The sequence below is a fragment of the Indicator indicator genome, chromosome 26 (genome assembly GCF_027791375.1).
Source record: "Indicator indicator isolate 239-I01 chromosome 26, UM_Iind_1.1, whole genome shotgun sequence".
In the NCBI taxonomy this organism is placed as follows: Eukaryota; Metazoa; Chordata; class Aves; order Piciformes; family Indicatoridae; genus Indicator; species Indicator indicator.
In genome coordinates this window covers 1,814,382-1,833,404 of record NC_072035.1, presented here as the reverse complement: position 1 = coordinate 1,833,404, position 19,023 = coordinate 1,814,382, and the positions used below count along the sequence as shown (strand labels likewise).

At 43.7% G+C, this 19,023-nt stretch overlaps 1 protein-coding gene across 1 annotated transcript; it reads right to left on the bottom strand.

Annotated features, from left to right (window-relative positions):
• Positions 1–1,435: 1,435 nt before the first annotated feature.
• Positions 1,436–16,336, bottom strand: UPB1 (beta-ureidopropionase 1). Its single transcript, XM_054392938.1, has 10 exons — positions 16,236–16,336; positions 15,339–15,510; positions 13,775–13,862; positions 12,659–12,832; positions 10,895–11,004; positions 7,604–7,773; positions 4,446–4,527; positions 3,586–3,628; positions 2,318–2,472; positions 1,436–1,519 (listed from the first exon to the last, which is right to left on the bottom strand). The coding sequence occupies exons 1-10, from the start codon at positions 16,334–16,336 to the stop codon at positions 1,436–1,438; spliced, it is 1,179 nt and encodes a 392-aa protein (XP_054248913.1).
• Positions 16,337–19,023: the final 2,687 nt, after the last annotated feature.

Here is a 19,023-nt window from a genome sequence, read left to right as displayed (position 1 = left end):
GTACAGACAAAAGGAGAGCTCCACCCCTGCAGCAGGATCTCTTGTAGCCACCAAATAGAAGACAGCTATGAGAGATGAAAACACAAGAAGCAGAAGCAAAATGAAGAGACTTAGTGTGACACAAATCCAACTTGAAAGGCTCACTGCACAAGCACTGATCATCTGCATCCCCTGGACCTTGTTTCCCATTACAGGACTGTTCATCAAAATACTCATTCTGAAAAAGTTTTGCCACTGTTTCCTTCATGATGTCACTAGCAAAGGAAGGGGTATTTTACATGCAGGGATTTTATACATAAATATATTTTTATTTGTAATGAAGCCATTCTCAATAAAGGTTTAAAGTCACAGCTAACCCTGTAACACGCTGCAGCAAGTGCATTTACTAAACAGCTCTTGATGGCAAATGTGGGGGACTGTGTGAAAGGCCTTGCAGAAATCCAGCTAGATGATGTCTGTAGGTTCTTCCTTGTCTACTGCTGTAGTCACTCCATCATAGAAGGCCACCAGGTTCATCAGACAGGAGGATTAGCCGTTAGTGAAGTCATGTTGGCTGTCTTGGATCACCTCCCTGTCCTGCATGTGCCTTATCAGAGCTTCTAGGAGAATCTGCTCCATGATCTTCCCAGGCATAAAGGTGAGGCTGACAGGTTGGCAGTTCCCAGGGTCCTCCTTTCCACCCTTTTTAACAATGGGTGCAATGTTTCCCTTCTTCCAGTCTCCAGGACCTTCATCTGGCTGCCAGGACTTTTAAAACATGATGGAGAATGACTTGGCAACTCCATCAGCCAATTCCTTGAGCTCTCTCTGATGCATCTCATTGGGTCCCTTAGACTTGTGTATGTTCAGGTTCCTCAGGTGGTCACAAACCTGCTCTTCATATACAGTGGGAGGAACTTCACTACCCTTATCCCCACCTTGTGTTCTTTTACTGGGTGCTGGGAGAGAGGTTGTCAGTGAAGGCTGAGCAAAAAAAATGTTGAGAACCTCAGCCTTCTCCTCATCTGTTATTAGCTCACCATTCTTGCTCTTCAGGGGGGGATGTTTTCTCTAACCTTCCTTTTTTCATTGCCACACCTGTAGAATCCTTCTTGTCACTCTTCAACATCCCTTGCCAAGTTCAGCTCCAGCTGTGCCCTGCCCTACACAATTGAGCAGCATCACCCTTTGGTATCAATATATTCCTACTGGATAGATTTCTAGTAAGGAACAAAGGTTTGGACTCGGTGCAAATGACAAAAACCACATCAAAGAAGCCATTTTGAAAGCTATTTTTACTTAACACAGTTTTCAATCCTTTTATTTAGAAGCTGATTACAGAGGGAATTTAACTGACAACATCAGAGTAACAACCTGTAATGCAAGGTGAAGCCAGCAGCCAGCAGCACCTCTTAATCTGTCACCTAGCATTTGATTGCCATGAGCTCTCTCTCTCTTACTCTTTGATTATATTGGGTACAAAATAAGGCTGGACTGCTTCAGTGAGCTTGTCTGCATACATCTCATACCTACCAGTCATCTGGAAAAGAAAAAATCAAAGCTTCAGTTCTTTTAGCGAGCTCTGGAAGTACTCCAGTAGACAAGATTTCTATTCACCCTTATTGATAACATTATTGAACTGCCCCAAACAGCAACATCCCAATTCACACAAAATGCAAGGCCTCCAGTGCCTCAGCACAAACTTTTATCCAGAACTGGCAGCGTGCTGTCTAAAGCTGTACTACTTCTACCCAAGAAACACAAGAGGGGTAGTGCCACACTAAAAAGCACAACTCTAAACTCAACACCTTCCTCCTTCTACAGCTCTCCTTCACTGACAGCCCTGCCTGCTGACGAATTACTTCATGCTGCTTTGGGTATCCTGGCTAGCTGAAAGTGAATGTGGAAGGTGGACTTAGCCTTTCAAATTCACAAAATCTTCACCCAAACTGACAAGTAAAGCCTATGTGAACATAAAAAATTAACTACAATAGATCAGATCCAAGGCCCAGCTCAGGTAACTGACAAACACCAATGGCATACACTTCCCCATAGCAAGGCTCAGAGCTCCTGGCAATCCACACTTAAGGACCAAGGGCTGAATTTTTTCATCAAAAGCTACTGGCCTAGTTTCCCTGCATTTGGCTACTCCTTTTCAGATTCCAGTTGTGCCTCTGGCCCCCTGAACATCCTGTGAAATCAGTCCAGAGCTTAAATGGTTGAACTATTAAAAGAAACATCAAAATTGCCTTTTAACTCCTGTAAGACTGTAAGATCATTTGAAAGCTTGTTTGTTCTAGTACTGTACGCATGTTTGTTTCTTTTTAAGCAGGCTTACCTTAAAATTCCACTTGTCACTGACTTGCCTGCAGAGATTCAGATCCATCTCTACCACCAGAAGTCCATCCTGAGTGCGAGAGAGCCCTGGGGTCCTGCTGCCATCTGGTGCAGCTACGTAACTTGAGCCATAAAAATGACCCAAATCATGGTGTGCTTAAAGAGATTTTTAAAAAGCATGTAAGGACATCTACCAATAAGTAAACAACTTAACATGCAGCATGCTATAAAGCCTGGCTCAGCTTATTCTGCTTATTCTGCTAAAGCACAGCTAACGTTCTTAGGAGTCCCAGCAGGATCCTAGGGTAGCTGCAGTTTTGATCATGCACAATGCAGCTTCCGCATACACTGAACTAACAGGAAAGAACTCACTGCACTGCCTTTTAGACACTGCATGATTATGCTTTCCCATGAGTAAGTCTCTGAAGTAAAGGCTTTGCTCTCGTTGGTTTCTCCTTAATTTAGAAATTAAACAAATTCTAACTGTCAAATCACACACTTCCCAAAGAACTGACAGAGATGCACCCATTCGATTTTCAATACAAGGTCAGAGATGCAACCACTGGGCTTTGAGGCATGGGGAAAAAAAAAATCTTACTTTGTATTGCACAACTCTGAGTTGTGCCAAAAGTCAGCCACATCTGTTGTACTACTAAGCAATGGATACCACTCTCCTTTTCCACACAGCTGCTACAAAAACTTAGTTCCAAAACCAGCTAAAAAAACGCTCAGGTCCACTCTAGAGGAAACCAGAGGCAGTCATAGTTGTCACAGGACAAATTACAGTGTTTTGACACACAAGTGAAGTCCACACAAGCAAATCTCCTGCTCCTCTTTGAGCATTCTTTTTTAGCTCCCAGCAAATCTGTACGACAGGGCAAAACGGCTTGGCTGGGGATTTAGGCCAGGGCTGTTACTGTTAACCATCTGAAACCCACAAATAAAACATCACAGATGCATTAACAATGTGGGCTAATCTGTGGGGTTTCTGCCTCCCAGTCCTACTTCACTGCATTGCCTCCCAGACTCTTAGTCCTCTGCAAGTATGACAGAAACCTCAGGTATGAACTTTTGGGGACCATATATGGTGGTACCACCAGCTTTCATAGGAAGTGCTTCTTGTCTCCAGCTTACAAACCAGCAGGCTTAAGCAAGGCAGTTCCTTGATACCATAGCTGTCCTGGGAGACACTTGCAGGAGAACTGTTGTTTCTTCACACTTTCTAGTTATTAACTATAAGCAAGCACTGAATATGATTCCTGAACATACCTTTTCCACCATCTCCAGAAGTAAAGGCATTTCTGAAGTATTCCTGTGAAACAAAAGGAATCTGTAGGTGGCAGCATCCTTCTACTTCATTCAAGAAACCCTTGCTAGTCTCCAGCATTCAGCAGGGAAGTTTATCTAAACATACTGAGCTTTTTTTTTTCTGGCATGCTGTCAGGGAGTCATCAGAGGGGCCTAGTTTTTGTGATGGATGAGCTAGAAAACAAGATCTTGTTGTATTACTGCCAGTTGTTGACACACGTAGGATAACATGCCTCCTATCAGTTTCACAAGGCTAAGGGAAGAGGCAAAGGAGGAGATATTTAACCAAACATCTTTGCAGATCACAAACCAAGGCAAATGCATTCTCATAGTGACCAGAACGGGTCTGGGTGTTTACAGGGCACCTTAGAACGGCACACACATGTCATGTGTTTGACCTAATGTGAAGGCAAGGGCCATCTGCTCTGTGCAAAATTACTTTTCATTACAGAATTTCAGTGTCCAGGAAAAGGTAGTATCTGTACAAGAGCAACCAACCATGTACCACTGACTTGAGGATGTATTTCATTTTCAGTCATTTTGGCTAGGAGAATACCGACGTCACCAGAGAAACCAAGAGAATGAACATCAGAATGGCAGCTTATTACAGGGAGCAAGTCCAGAGCAGGAAGCAGCTGCAACCAAAAGACTGGCTGCCAACAAGGCAGCTCTTCACCTCTGTACCACTGCCCATCCTCAGAGCAGAATAGTTACAGCATAGAGGAATCTGTGCACTTTGGTGCAGCTCAGCCTATTCCCTTGACTTAAATCCTGGTGGAGCATGCAGTTATGGAGTGACCCAGCCCAGGGCAGACACTTACCGTTCCCACCCTGTTGATGGGGCAGGTGAAGCAGTGATTGGCTATGGCAGCATTTCTGGCTTCAATTGGCCACAGTGCCTCGCTGCAGTACACAAAAGGAGGGAGACAGTCACTACTGTCCACTTCACAGCTACTGTTAGGTGGTGACTGTCTCACAACGTACATTTTCTATCAAAGAAGTCGGTTAGCTTCTAAGACTGATCTTGCTCCTACAATCAGTATCTCCCCATAGATACAGCCAAACACTAGGATTATTTGCTGCTCAAATATAGGTATCACAGAATGACAGAATGTCAGGAGTTGGGAGGGACCTGGAAAGATCATCCAGTCCAACCCCCAATGCCAGAACAGGATCACCTGGAGTAGGACACATAAGAAATAAACAATTCACACAGATATAAACAGGACCTCAAAAGATCATCCAGTCCAACCCCCCCCGCCAGAGCAGGGTCACCTGGAAATAATCTACACAGGTATAAACAATTCTGTCTGATAATTTGGTAAACATAGCTTTGTGATGGTAGATAAAAAAAGAATAAATTAACACATCAAGATTTTCAAACAATTAAAATCTAAAATGTTTCACTTGCCAAATTATGCGAAGGATTTATACACACGCTTTTACATTTCATTCCTTTTCAACATACCAAACAGCAAGAAGAGATTCATACAAGTTATCTCTTTTCTTTTTTCCCCAGAATGATCCAGGAGAGGCTTTTGCAGAAGTTAATGGAAAAAAAAATTACAATAAAAAAAAGAAAGGAAAAGAAAAATCCATTTCCACCAAAACTTCCTCCTCCTGTTATTTCAATCACAGCTTTCATAGCACTTCGCCATGGTGGGTTGATGGAAAAGAAAACCATGGTTAACAAAAGCATTCCCATAACTTCCCAGGAATTAGCAGTTAAGCCAGTCACTAAATTTACATAACATGAAGAAATAAGAAGTGAGGAATACAAAATTCCTTCTCTTTTACAAGCCTCTACCTCTTTGCCAGAGGAGATTTCAATTCTGACACTTGTCTTTTTATTAAATAGTTTGATACCCAGGGATCAGCCTAGTTAACAAGAGGTCTGCAAGTACTGAGAGCTCCAAAACAAAGGTGATACAACTTCTACACACCTGTGACAGCATGTACCTGCCAGATTCTCAGTGCCAAGACAAGGTTACAAGCATCTGACTCATCAATCTCCCGGTCAGACTCCAGAATCTTCAGAGCTGATTACTGGACTGATTGAAAAGACCTGGTTTATTGTCTCTTTTCTGATTTGCTTCAAGCCTGGCAGCCAGCTCTTCTAAGAAAAAGTGATTTTATTGAAAAGCTCCAGCAAATTACAATTTCACAGAAGAGAGGCAGGAAAAAAAAGGCTGCTGCCAAGAAGAGACCCCAGAGACAGTTTTCACATGGGCCTCAAAAGTCCTCTTCCTGCAATAAAAATTATATGCTTAAAAACAATTAAGTGAAAGCCAGTAATGAGGAGGACATGAAGCACCCAGAGCACCAACACAGCACTGTATGACAAGAGGGTGATCTCTCTGTGCTCTCCTGTTCAAGGGCTGGAAATGGCCAAAAACCACCAATGTTTTCCAGAAGTGACAAAAATGCCCGCAAATCATCATGGACTCACTCATCTCTTTTCAAAGGACATTTCCCAACACTGTCTAACCTAAATTATCTTTTATACCAAAAGCTACTAAGGGCAGTTTGAATGATAAAACACTGCACCTCCAGTTCCACTTTCCAGGTTTGTAATTACAAGGCTCTCTGCCTCTCAACTGCCCGTGGGTATGAAAATCACACACCTCTGATCTGCCTTTCACTATTTCTACCCTGAATGCTCAATCTCTTCAGAATTTTCTAGATGTTCAGCCACAAAAACAGAGTATTTTTGGACCTTCTTTGAGAGACAGAAAACTTGCAAATTTACATGAAAGAGGTAAAGAGAATCCTGAATAAATGGAAAATGGTAAGAATTATCTTCCTCATATTTCTAACTCTTCCATTGTCCTGTATACCCAAGGTGTCTAGCAATAGGACAAGAGGCAATGATTTGAAGCTGAGGGAGAGCAGGGTTAGACTGGAGCTTAGGAAGAAGTTCTTCAGTGTGAGGGTAGTGAGACTCTGGAACAGGCTGCCCAGGGTGGTTGTGGATGCCTTCTCCTTGTGGATGTTCAAAGCCAGGCTGGATGTGGCCTTGAGCAGCCAAGCCTAGTTGAGGGTGTTCCTGCTCACAGCAGGGAGGTTGTAATAGAGGACCTCTCTGAGAGCCCTTCCAACTTGAGCCACTCTAGGATTCTGTGATTCTGGAACCCCGCACCTCAATTTACAAATAGCTGAATCTGGAATCTGAAAGTACTGAGCAATACTGCAGAGAACAGAAGACAAAGAGAATGGAAGGAAAGCGTGGTGATTTTCACAAGAGTGGTGCAAAGAAACACTGAAACCATTCCTACAAGGTTTCTACTTAAAGCAAGCCCCCCAAAATGCAGCTATTTTGCACAACCTTTTAGTATCCCAAGCAATACACAGCCTCTGGAAGCACACCACATTCAAAGGTTTATTATACTAAAATGGGATTGATGCTGACAGCATAAAGGCAATGAATATTCAAGATCTGATCCACAAATTAATCACACTGTGCTAGCTGAAAAGCTACTTTTTTAGCTCACTGAGCTGGTTTTCTTTCTTTTTTTTTTTTTTTTTTGTTAGGAAATCAAATCAGTAGGGTGCAATTAATGTCAATCTGCAGAAGATTAATCTCAAGGGAAATAGTTTACACTGGTTCAGTCCGGTTCAAGAGCCTTGATAATCACAAAATTGACACAAGTTAAAATAACCCAACATGGGTCTGAGAAAAGGGCTTCTCAGCTTGGCTCTGAAAACTGAAATTGGATACCACACTTACTGGCTCCTAGGTAGACAATGCAAGCTGACAAGCTAAGCCTGAATGTAAATTCCTACTGCCTGTCATAAAGCAAAAATATTACACAGATAATCTAAATAAATTCTCATCACATTTCAGAAAACCAGCTGGATGCTGCTTAACTCTGAGACAAAAGACCTGCAGATGTACAACTGAAGTTCTGGAAGAGAATCAGTGCCTCTGAGCAGACTGGCAGCCCAAAACTCCAGATGGAGCTGGCCCAGAAAGCATTACCTGAGCGTTCCAATGGTGGCTGAGGGGTTGAAGATGATCTCTGCTCCATTCATGCTAAACATGAGCCAGTTGAGAGGGTGATGGCGCCCGTAACAGATGTTCACAGCAATTGTTCCAAACTGGGTCTGAAACACTGGGTGTCCTGTGTTGCCTTCCATATAGTAAGTAGACTACAAACAGACAAACCAACCAAACATCACAAATGCAGACTTCTGAAAAAGGCGACAAGAAATCTCTCCAACAGTGCTTTGACACTTCCCAATCTGATTACCAGCTTCAAGTCATGAGCCCATGAGTAAAGACACTTAATTTAGTACACAGCTGCACTGTACAGAGCAAAAAAATGGCTCCCTTGGGCTGCACAGATCCCATTTAAGCCCCTTTCTGTTTCTCTTCACAAACACTACACCCTAAGCACTGTCTGACTTTGACATGAATGCTTCTGTTAATGCTAGAAACTTCTACAGAAGTTAGAGAGCCACAAACTGCCCAACTTTAGGCACCTCTCAGTACTCTCACTATGTAAGAAAAGTTTCCTAAGCCCTGACAATCCTTGCATTCTCACTAAAGAGAGAGGTGATGAATATTAGAGAACAAAGAACTCCTTTACATTCATCTTTTATGTAATGACACGTAGTAATTTTATGACTGCCAGAAGAATATAGGAAACTGGAGCCAACCGCTGGCTTAAAAGATCCCTTTAACCGTATGCTGCAAACTTTTACCTTATCAAATTATCTGAACAATTAGAAAAGCACTGGTAAAAGGCACTAGTGAAGAGAAGGACAGAGCACTGTTAACAGCTGTCAAAAGAGGTGACTTACTCCTAATAGTACCTTCTGCAATGATCTGAGACAGAAAAGCAAGCTGCATAATCCACCAGGCTGACCCAATGGGGCACGCTGCACAAGGAAGGCATATTGTTTAAAAACTGCCTTTTTACTGAAACTGTCCATTCTAACAACCACTGATGTTGGTCTTAAAGGAGGCTGAACCACACCAGGCCTAAAGCAGGCACAGTTACAGCTGAGGCCTCACCAAAGTGTAGGAGAATGGCATTGATAAGATACAAGGGGATCATCTTCTGCAGGAAGACCAGAGGTTCAGTACACCCAGGAAAAATGACATCTCACGTTTCTTATTTATTATCAGGTCTCATGAAATTGCCTAGTCCCTTGGGTACTAATTTTATCTCCTTTCATGTCTGTAGAGAGCACACCACGTGGTGGGCACTCACACAATCCTTTTGCAAAACAATTCCACTGATTGAATATATTTATTTCCTTTTTTTCCCCCCTTCTGTTCTCTGTTTTCCTTTATTACAAGAGAAGAAAAAAAGAATGTTGTTGCTTCAGGGAATTCATCAGTTCCTATTTCTTTCTTCCTCACCAGACGTCACAATCATCTCCACAGCAACAAACAGTGATGTCTCAAGAAGGATTGATTTTTGTTTATTTATATGCCCTCCCACACAAGGCTGAATAGGTTACAGACCAGTCTATTTCCCTCTTCCATTTAGTTCTGATTCAACAAGGATGATTTTAAACAAGGCTCCTTTCCCTATCTGCTCTACAGAGACAATCCACAACAAATAATTTCAAATCCAATCCTTCCTTGGGGGTTATCTTTGTTGATAAAGAAAACAACATTAAAGTAAAAGAAATGAGCATAATCTTTCCCTGTAGTCTGGATGGTTTCTAAATTTCCTCTATCAAAACTGCTCAGCTCAGAGTGGAATTAATGCTTTGCTAACAAAACCAGCTAAAAAGACAGTGTTATGAATAAACATTATTTGCTTCTCTAATGAGATAGGTACAACAAGAAAAGTCAAATCTCTACAATCTAACTGCAAGGCAATATAAATAGATTGTTTTGTGCTAATTCTGGCATTTAGGATTAGAAGAACTAACTCCTTTTGGGAATGATTTAAAACTCTTAATGAAATTCTTGGTACTTTATGTGAAAAAGCAAAAGTGTTTTGTTTTCCTTTTTTTTTTTTTTTTTTGATGTCTCTCTTTACAGTTTCATAGCTGCAAACAAGAAGTATTTGTTGATGTTCCACAAGAGAGTCTGGAAAACTGAAATACATCATATTTTAGCACAAGTAACAGGAATTTCTCTTCTGGTTCACTACACAAGGAACAAATAAAGAGTGTGGAAAACAACCAAAATTCATTTTTTAGTGCTTGTGTTTTATAAGGGTTTGTTAAATTACTGTTTTGCTACCTAAAATACAGTTCTGAGTAATTAATACTACATATCAAAATAATTGGTAAAGATGAAAGTCAACAATGACTGATAGGCCTGTGCCAGAAATCCATTGTGTAGAAGAAACCTTTTAACAGCCTCCTCTGAAAAAACAAACCAGTCTGATCAGGTCTGGCAGCCCAGGCCAAAACTTTCAGAGGTCTCTCAACATAAAGTTTCAAAACAGAAAAAAACCCCTAACTTTTTACAATTAACAAAAAAGCAGTTTGCATTCTGAAGTCTCAGGTTAGTGACTCTTCGAAGCATTTGGACAAGAACAAAAGCAACTGCAGACCACTGCTTAAAAGAAATGCCTCTGTTAATGACTCGCTTTAGCTGACAAGGAGAGATTGGGTTAGGTAAGACAATGTATTTTTAGACTTTGGTTAATTTTTAAGCCTGATCTTTCTGCTTGTGATAACTCTATGGATGGATAAACACATTTCAGATCTACCAGCTTTCTTCTGATGTTGCCTTTACTGCCAGTGCAGTTTCTGAAGCTGATTCTGGAAGACGGCCTAAAAACTGCTGGGGGCTTCAGTGGAGTTTATGTGATCAGTAAACACAAGATGCCACAAACCAGTAAGAAGCATAATGAATTAAGGGATTCTGCTCAAAGAAACATAAGCAAAAGAACTGTCATTCCCAAGACAACCTCAAAGAGAAACAGAGACCAAGACCATAAATAATGTGCACACCTGAACCATGAAATGTTTGCCCTCCAAATTCACATCAGCTCAGCATCCACACATGCAGGAACTATCAAAGCCAATCATGCACAACTAACAGAACAAAGATGTGACTGGAAGAGCTTTGTTTTAAAGATCCTCAAGACTTCTGTAGCTTCCATCAGGCCAAGGAAGGGTACACGACAAAGATTGGGTGTTATTTGTTCAGTAAGAGTCATCACTCTCTGTTTCACCTGAGAAAAAAATCTGATTTGACACTCAGTGAGCCACATTTTCTAGAAAAACATCACATTTCCTGCCAATATGACTCTGATACAACACATGCAGAGCTGCGAGGCCAAACACTGTGTCTTACCTCATTGAAATCTCCGACCCTTGGAATGTGATTTTTCCTGCTTTTGCCAAGGACAGCTCCAGAATTAGAAATGACCACAGCAGTATTCCAGAGAGGCCCCCCCCACACAGGTGGGGGGGGGGGGGGTTGGGGGGGGGGTGGGGTGGGGAGTGTGCGAGTGAGCGGCGGGGGGGGTCGGGGGAGTGGAGTGTTTAGTGGTGAAGGGGGGGGGGGGGGGGGGATGGAACACAAAAAAACACACACAATGGGGGGGGGGGGGGGGGGAAAACATAGCCAGAACCAAGGGGGGGGGGGGGGGGGGGGAATTAGGATGCACGAATTCTTCTGAAATCATTACATCGGGAGGGAGGGAACAGTGGATTATGGTATATTGAGAGGGAGTATATTGAAGTCTGTGGTGGGGGGGGGGGGGGTAAGGGGGGTTTATGTCTTTAGGAAGGTTTTTCATCTGGTATGAGGTGTGGTCGAGAGTAGCAGTGATAGGAGCTAGAGGCTCAGCCCTACAGGGCATGACCTATTCATTGGAGGATGATTTCTGTCATGACATGTAGAGGAATACATGACAGGAGATTCATCGCCCTGAATCCTTCAGCTGGTAGATTACATATGTGACCTGACAGAGACATTGGGCATCCTCGGACAGCTATGGTAAGAGCTGCAAAGCAGACCTCAAGGTATGGCACAGTGTAAAGAGTGAATAGATCCCAACCCCAGTCATCCCAGCCTGGTCTACCATACAAGGGGTGACGCTCAGAGTGGAAGGACACGGGCCAGAGTAGCAAGGAAAAAGGTTACGTGAAGTACGTAAAAAGGGGGGGGGGAAGTAAAATTGATAAAGTAGCAGTTAGGATACGTAGACTAAATACGAAGACTAATAGAAGAGGAGATGGAGAGTTAGTGGTGTGAGATTGGGAATTATGTATGGAGAATAATGTGTTAAGCAAATAAATAACATGCTCTGGAGTAGGAAAGATGCAGCTATCTTACCCTGCTGTTTAACGCGACGGGGTACTACCACATGGCCTGGCCGGCAATGCTACGGGATTGCGCCTCTCCAACTCGACCATAGGTGTCTCAATGCACAGGCCAGTTAGTGAAAGCTCCACATACTTTGCACAAGATCAGACTAAAGACATTTTTCTGCCTACAAAATAATAAATCAATGCATATCTGGGCAAAATTGACCACAAACCAGGCTTTTGTTGTTTCAAAGACCTGCAAAAAAAAAAAAAAAGGAATTTAAATTCCTTATTAAAAAAAAAAAGTTTTCAAAAAGTAAAATTAAACTCTGCCACCCTCGAAATCAAGTCTGTGAAAAAAACAAAAGCCAGACAGTAACAAATCTCACTAGGCCCATAAAGACCCCCTACATTTTATATCATTTCAGAGGCAGATGCAAGAGATTTGTGCAGTGTTCCTTGTTCAGACACACTAGCTGTTCTTCTCACACCTTCATGCAAGCATTGTATAGTGCTCAACTGTTCCAGGCAAGAAACACCTTTGGAATTGGAAATAAAAATAATTGTATGAAGAAGTGTTCCTCATGTGCAAAATTGAAGACTAGTTAGATGGGCAGTTTCCTGCGCCTCCCATGGCAAAAGGCAGTCTACAAACACAAAGGAGTTAAGAAACATAAAAGATTGAGCACGGTTGTTGTTGTCTTGTTTCTACTTTGCTCACTACTGTATTATTTATCAACCAAGTTGAAAATCTGTTAGTCATTATTTCCATTTTCTCAGTGGTAAAAGACCAGTACAGAAAGATGATCCATGCTAATCAGTGACTGGTATGGGCTGGACTTGAGGGCTGAATCAGGGGTTTTTCCACTTGGTTGGGTTTTTACCTCTTGACAGAATCTTGTTGTTGGCCCATCCTCTGCTGACTCAGCAAATTCGGTCCAAGGAAGCTTCTCTCTTGTACAAAATGCAAAGGGCATGGCTGGAAAACACCAGAGCAAGACAAAATGTGCAAGAATATTCACGTCACTCAAGAAACACACACTGTTTGCATGGACACAGACATAAGATGAAACACTTCAGAACGATTCAGTCGTTTTCCTTGTTAAAAGGCAAAGGTTATTTTAAAACATTTTTAGCAAGGGTGAGGAGTTTTGGGTCACAGTGTCACAGTATATCAGAGGTTGGAAGGGACCTCAAGAGATCATCAGGTCTAACCTCCCTGCCAAAGCAGGATCACCTAGGATAGTCCACAGGGGAACGCATCCAGGTGGGTTTTGAAACACTCCAGGTGGACCCTAACCCTAAACCCCGGGGGTCCACCCAGAGCAAAGCAGAACAGCAAGAATACACTTAGTGAAGTCACACAAAACATACCCCAGCCACTGGTGCACAGTTTCTGTGAATAACCTGTTTTCACAAACAGTTCACAGGCCTTCACTTTGGTTCTTGGCTCTATTAAGCCTCAAGGACTCAACTTTAAGTCAAATTAGACATTTTAAGTCTGTCCAGAAAAAAAACCCAAAGTTTTAGGAGGAAAAAAACCCATACTGGGTTGCAAGGGACCTTTAGAGATCATCTAGGGCAGCCTCCCACAGTTAGAAGGGATATCCCCAACTAGATCAGGTTGCTCAGACCCCCATCAAACCTGACCTTGACTGATGGGGCCTACTACTCTACCCTACCTCCCTGGGCAACCTGTTCCAGTGTTCCACCACCCTCATAGAACTTCTTGCTAATGTCCAGTCTAAATCTTCTCTACTTTGAAGCCACTGCCCCTTGTCCTAGTGCTACATGCCTTTGTCAATAGTCCCTCCCCAGCTTTTTTCTAGGACCCCTTCAGGTACTTCTAGTGCAGGACACTTGTTAAAATGGAAGGAACTTGACCCTGACAACACAGAAGGAACCACGGAAAAATACTCACTCCAAGCCTCCTGGAAACAAACTATGTTGACCCCACATAGTGCAGCTACTTCCACAATCTCTTCAATGCGTTTGTGCAGTGCAGCCACCTGGTTGCAAGAAGGATCAGGCTATAAGAAAAGCTACTTGCTTGTTCTTGTATATTAATAGCCTGCATTTACAAGCACTGCTGACATCAAATTTATCTTGTCCTACCCTTAGTTCTGGGGAACAACTCAACAAGTTATCATTCCTGAGCATTGATAACAGAAAGAGTTAGACAGGGACTTTCAAAAGCATTTAGATGCTGAAAATAGAGAAGGCAATCTAATGAATCTCGACCCCAGGGTTACAGCATTTAAATACATGCTGACTGACTTGCAAATAGCTAAAAATCCTAACAATCAGCAAAATTTATCATTTTGCTCTCATGGTAAAGAACCTACAGAACGATGTGAAGTAAGCATGACTTCAAAGTACTCAGAATCTTAAAAGAACTGTGTTCGTGGTTATCTCCCAGGGCTGCTCACACACGTGGAACTTGGACACTCTCTAGAAGTCATTAACTAAGAACTCTTTCCCAAATCCCTCTGACCAAAGAGCTCAGTAGATTATTACCAAGGGAAAAAAAAAACCAAAGCATTTATTAACTAGTAAAAAACACTGATTCAAAGTAGTTTTTTTCCTTAAGTATTCTACTTAAGCATAGGTGTAGCGCTGTGCATTGACGCTTTCAGATGTCAGTAAAAAATAAAGGCCACGAGTTATCAGTGACCTACAAATTCAACTGCATACTGATGAATAGAAATAGTTACTTATAAAGGTAAAATCAGTCATATAACTTGTACTCTTTTGAGCACATGCTGCAATGAATCCACCAACTTGATCCACCGACTGAACTACTTTCATCTGTGCCATGGAATCTTTTCAAAACCACCTACCTCATAAATGTTCTGTCCTGTCACTGTACAAAACTACCACTCCAGGAGATTTTATAAATGTGATTTTTTTTTAATTTCTCTTTATTTTAAAGCTATTTTTAAGATGCTGCTTCTATACATGTCACCTTAGTGCTCTGGTTTCCAAGACACCTTGGTGTGCAAGTACACCTTGTACTAAGATTCGGTTTACTGCTGTACAAAGAATAATAAACACAGCTTTATTCCTCTGCGTTTAGTCTAATGGATTTTCCTTTAATGGAATATTTCTCATTTAAAACAGGAACTGCACCTGAGATTTCCATGAGTTGCCATCTCTCTTCATTTTGAGTACATTCTTTTCTGTTTCAGTTCAGAGGCAAAGGATTTCTATGCACAAAATCAGCGACTAAACATTTAGCTTTGGAAAAAGTACAGAGATGTTGGGCAGCTCATAGGTAAACACAACACATGAGGTCTGAGAACCAGTAAAATTGGATGTGCTATCTGAATTCCTTACAGTGTCTTCAGATACTGACAGATCCTACACTGCCTGACAATCAGCAGACATTTCATGATGGAGTCTAACATCCACAGCTGGAGTATGTTATTTCTCAATCCAACAGAAGTGGAATTGCACACCAACTGCCCAGATCCCAGTTTGTGTACCTGGACTGCCACAGCTGTGTCTGTGGGAAGCGGAATTCTGTTTTGTATCAGTCCCACTCGAACAACACGTGGCCTTCTCAGTTGCTCAGGAGCAGCATCAAATCCGTAGCCCTGTAGCTCAAAACCTCTTTCCTGAGCTGCTGATTGAGCTGCAGGTGGCAAATTAAGTTTTCTGGATTGAACAGGAAAACACAAATGTCAAGATGAGATGTTGTTCTTCTCTGCTGTGAATGCAGTGGACCAAAGGGATCACAAATACTGCCTGCCACCCAAGTGCCCACATCCCCATACACAACCATGAGACAAGGGTGCAGCCAGACAGCAGGCAGGTCATGGGCAAACCTCACTGCTCCTCTCCATGGCTGCAGACTCCCAGTGTCCTCCTCTCCAAGTGTGATTTCCAGACACTGTCAACTTCTTAAGGAAACCAAGGTGCACAGACATGCAAACTTCCATCTGCTACCCCACATTATAAACACTTTCCCTCTACTGTATTTTTCGTCATGTTGGATCCTCACTTTTCTAGCTCACTCATCCCAAAGCCATGAACTCCCACTTCCTCCCTCAAAACTATCCCAACTCAAGTCTTTCATTCCAGTCAGACACCTTCCTACTGGACCTCTCTAGCATCCTGCTCCCCAGACCTAGATTCACTACAAACTAACCCAGTTATCTCACCACAGCTCAACCTCACCACAGTACCACAAGCACCACAGGACCTACCCTTAATTTCCTTTCAGCCCAGCCCCGAGTCCCGTGCACCCGTCCTCAAACGGACTCCTTCGACCTCGCTCCCGGGCACGAAGCCGAGAAGGGAGATGGAATGGGGCAGGTCACAGTACCCCTCCATCCGTCCCACGGGGAAAAGAAGGGAACGAGGCTGCCCTGGCAGCGCACCTTGCGTCACCCCCGTAGAGGATCCGCTTGACCTCGGCGAGCTCCTCGGGCGGGATGTGCCGCTCCAGGCACGACTCCAGCGACTCCAGGGCTGCCGCCATGACGCAGCCGCCGCAGCACGAGCCCAGCAGCGGCGCGCAGGCGGCCCGGCGCGCGCCCCCGCCACCTTTACCTCGCGCGCGTCCCGCCCCTTTCGCCTGAGAGCGGTTTCGGCGGGCGCGGATCAGCCGCAGTCCAGGTCTCGGCGAGGGGCCGCGAACGATCTGGGCCACGCCCACGGAGACTCAGTGCCGCGGGGCGCGGCAGGTTCCTTTCGGTTGCCGCGGCGCTGCTTGGGTTGTGCACCCCGAACAGTGGTGTCTAACCCGGAGATGGCCCAAAGAGGTAGAGAGGCGTGGATGTGGTCATTCCAGGCTACTTACGGTTCTGCACCGACTCTTCAGCCTCAGAAACCACTCATTCAAAGCGCAGCATCTTTAGGAGCTCTTTATAATGATAACATTCAACAAAGGGCTTACAAACAGGTCACAAAATGGCAATAAGTTTCACAGCAACGTGTGTGTTCCTTTTCCTTGCAGTAAGTCTCTGAACAGGAGCAAACAATAAACAATTATTTTGTCTTCAACATGGATTTGAGACCCGAAATAACTGGAAAGCAATCCCACAGCCAAAGTTAATGTCAGACAAAGGATCACACAAATCAAGACCTTGATCTGGGACCAAAAAAAAAAAAAGTGCTATTTCTATATCTGCAGGTACCAAAGGACACCTGCTGAAATCAGTTATTTGCCACTGTTATTCCCACTCTGCTTCAAAGTGCAACTGGAATTCACAACCCAGTCACTTTTTCTCATCTAAAGGAAGCACCAAGTCCAGGAAGGGCCACACATCTCTAAATATATCACACTTGACTTTAAGCATTGATTTATCTATCTCCTGGACGATATAACAACATTCAGCGCTCAGTGTTCACAGTTGTTAGGTATTTTGAGTTAAATATTAAGCCTTTTAGGCTAAATTTTAAAATAAAAAATGGATGTCAGAGTGTCTAATATTTAACTTCAAATGGAAAGTGTCCAGAGATGGTTTGGTTTCATCAAGGCATTTTGAGATATGTGACTCTTTTGCTCTAATCCATGCTTTTTTACCCAAAGGGCTGCGGCAGTGCTCTGTACACGACATGCACCATGCTCTGTTAGGGGCAGGAACTCTTCAGAGTAGCTCCTAAAGAGCAAACTAGCTCCTTTAGACAGCAATGAGGAAAGCCCTCAAATCTTTGGGAGAATTTTCAAGATAAACTAAAAAGTAGAGATGATAAGATTATTTATAAAGCAAAATAAAGGTGAATACGAAGGAGAAGAAGAAAACCCCTCCATTTAAAGGAAGGAACTTGTAAGAAGTCTGAATTGCTGGTACACTGTGTAAGTATTTACTCTGTACTTAGCAGTGAAACAGCTCCCTGTTCATGACCAAGAGCCTGAAAGCCTGTTCTTAGCAGTCCCTCCCCTCCCTTCCTCTCCCCTCCCGTTCCCTCCCTTCCCCTCCGCCTCCCCTCCCTTCTTCTGTAAAAGCAGTGACAGGTATTTTTCATCTGATGAACCTAATTTGCTTTAGTGGCCAATTCTGAAGGTAGGCATCATAGAATCATAGAATCAGTCAGGGTTGGAAGGGACCACAAGGATCATCCCGTTCCAACCCCCCTGCCATGGGCAGGGACACCTCACACTACATCAGGCTGGCCAGAGCCTCATCCAGCCTGGCCTTAAACACCTCCAGGGATGGGGCCTCAACCACCTCCCTGGACAACCCATACCAAGCTCTCAACACTCTCATGATGAAGAACTTCTTCCTCACATCCAGCCTCAATCTCCCCACTTCCAGCTTCATTCCGTTCCCCCCAGTCCTATCACTACCTGATAGCCTAAAAAGTCCCTCCCCAGCTTTCTTGTAGGCCCCCTGCAGATACTGGAAGGCCACAATAAGGTCACCTTGGAGCCTTCTCTTCTCCAGACTGAACAGCCCCAACTCTTTCAGTCTCTCCTCACAGGAGAGGTGCTCCAGCCCTCTGATCATCCTGGTGGCCCCTCTCCGGACACGTTCCAGCACGTCCAGATCCCTCCTGTAATAGGGGCTCCAGAACTGGACACAGTACTCCAGGTGGGGTCTCACCAGAGCTGAGTAGAGGGGGAGAATCACCTCCCTCAACCCGCTGGCCACACTTCTCTTGATGCAGCCCAGGCTCTGGTTGGCTTTCTGGGTTGCAAGTGCACATTGACAGCTCATGTTGAGCTTCTTGTCCACCAGCACCCCCATGTCCCTCTCCTCAGGGCTGCTCTCCAGCCACTCACTGCCCAGCCTCTATTTGTGCTTGGGATTGCCTCGACCCAGATGCAGGACCCTGCCCTTGGTCTTGTTGAACCTCCTGAGGTTGGCTTGTGCCCACCTCTCCAGCCTGTCAAGGTCCCTCTGTAACATTTTGTTGCATTCACAGCTGGCAGATTTTTGAACACTGCAGAACAGGAGATCAATGCAAAAAATCAGCTGACAATAGAGGAGGGAAATCAAGAGACCAAGTAAGCTCATTTCCCTATCAGCGTGCCCAGGGTGTCAACAGATAAAGCACTTCTGGAGGATTCCTGGACACAAACAGAAGGGCCTGGGTTTCTCTGGGAACTGCTCAAGTTCTTTTCTGCCTGGACTGCAACTTAAAGGGAAAACCAGCAGGTCTATTTCACATCCAGCTCCTGAAGAAGGTCACATAACTGAACTTTTCTCTTCAAGCTTCTAT

What these genes read in the sequence shown, in the direction of transcription:
- UPB1 (XM_054392938.1), bottom strand. Translation starts at nt 16,336, where the DNA reads ATGGCGGCAGCCCTGGAGTCGCTGGAGTCGTGCCTGGAGCGGCACATC. An exon ending in ACACAGCTGTGGCAGTCCAG is followed by an intron (nt 13,863 to 15,338) that starts GTACACAAACTG and finishes TCTTGCAACCAG; the next exon opens with GTGGCTGCACTGCACAAACG. An exon ending in TTCTGGAGATGGTGGAAAAG is followed by an intron (nt 2,473 to 3,585) that starts GTATGTTCAGGA and finishes AATCTCTTTAAG; the next exon opens with CACACCATGATTTGGGTCAT.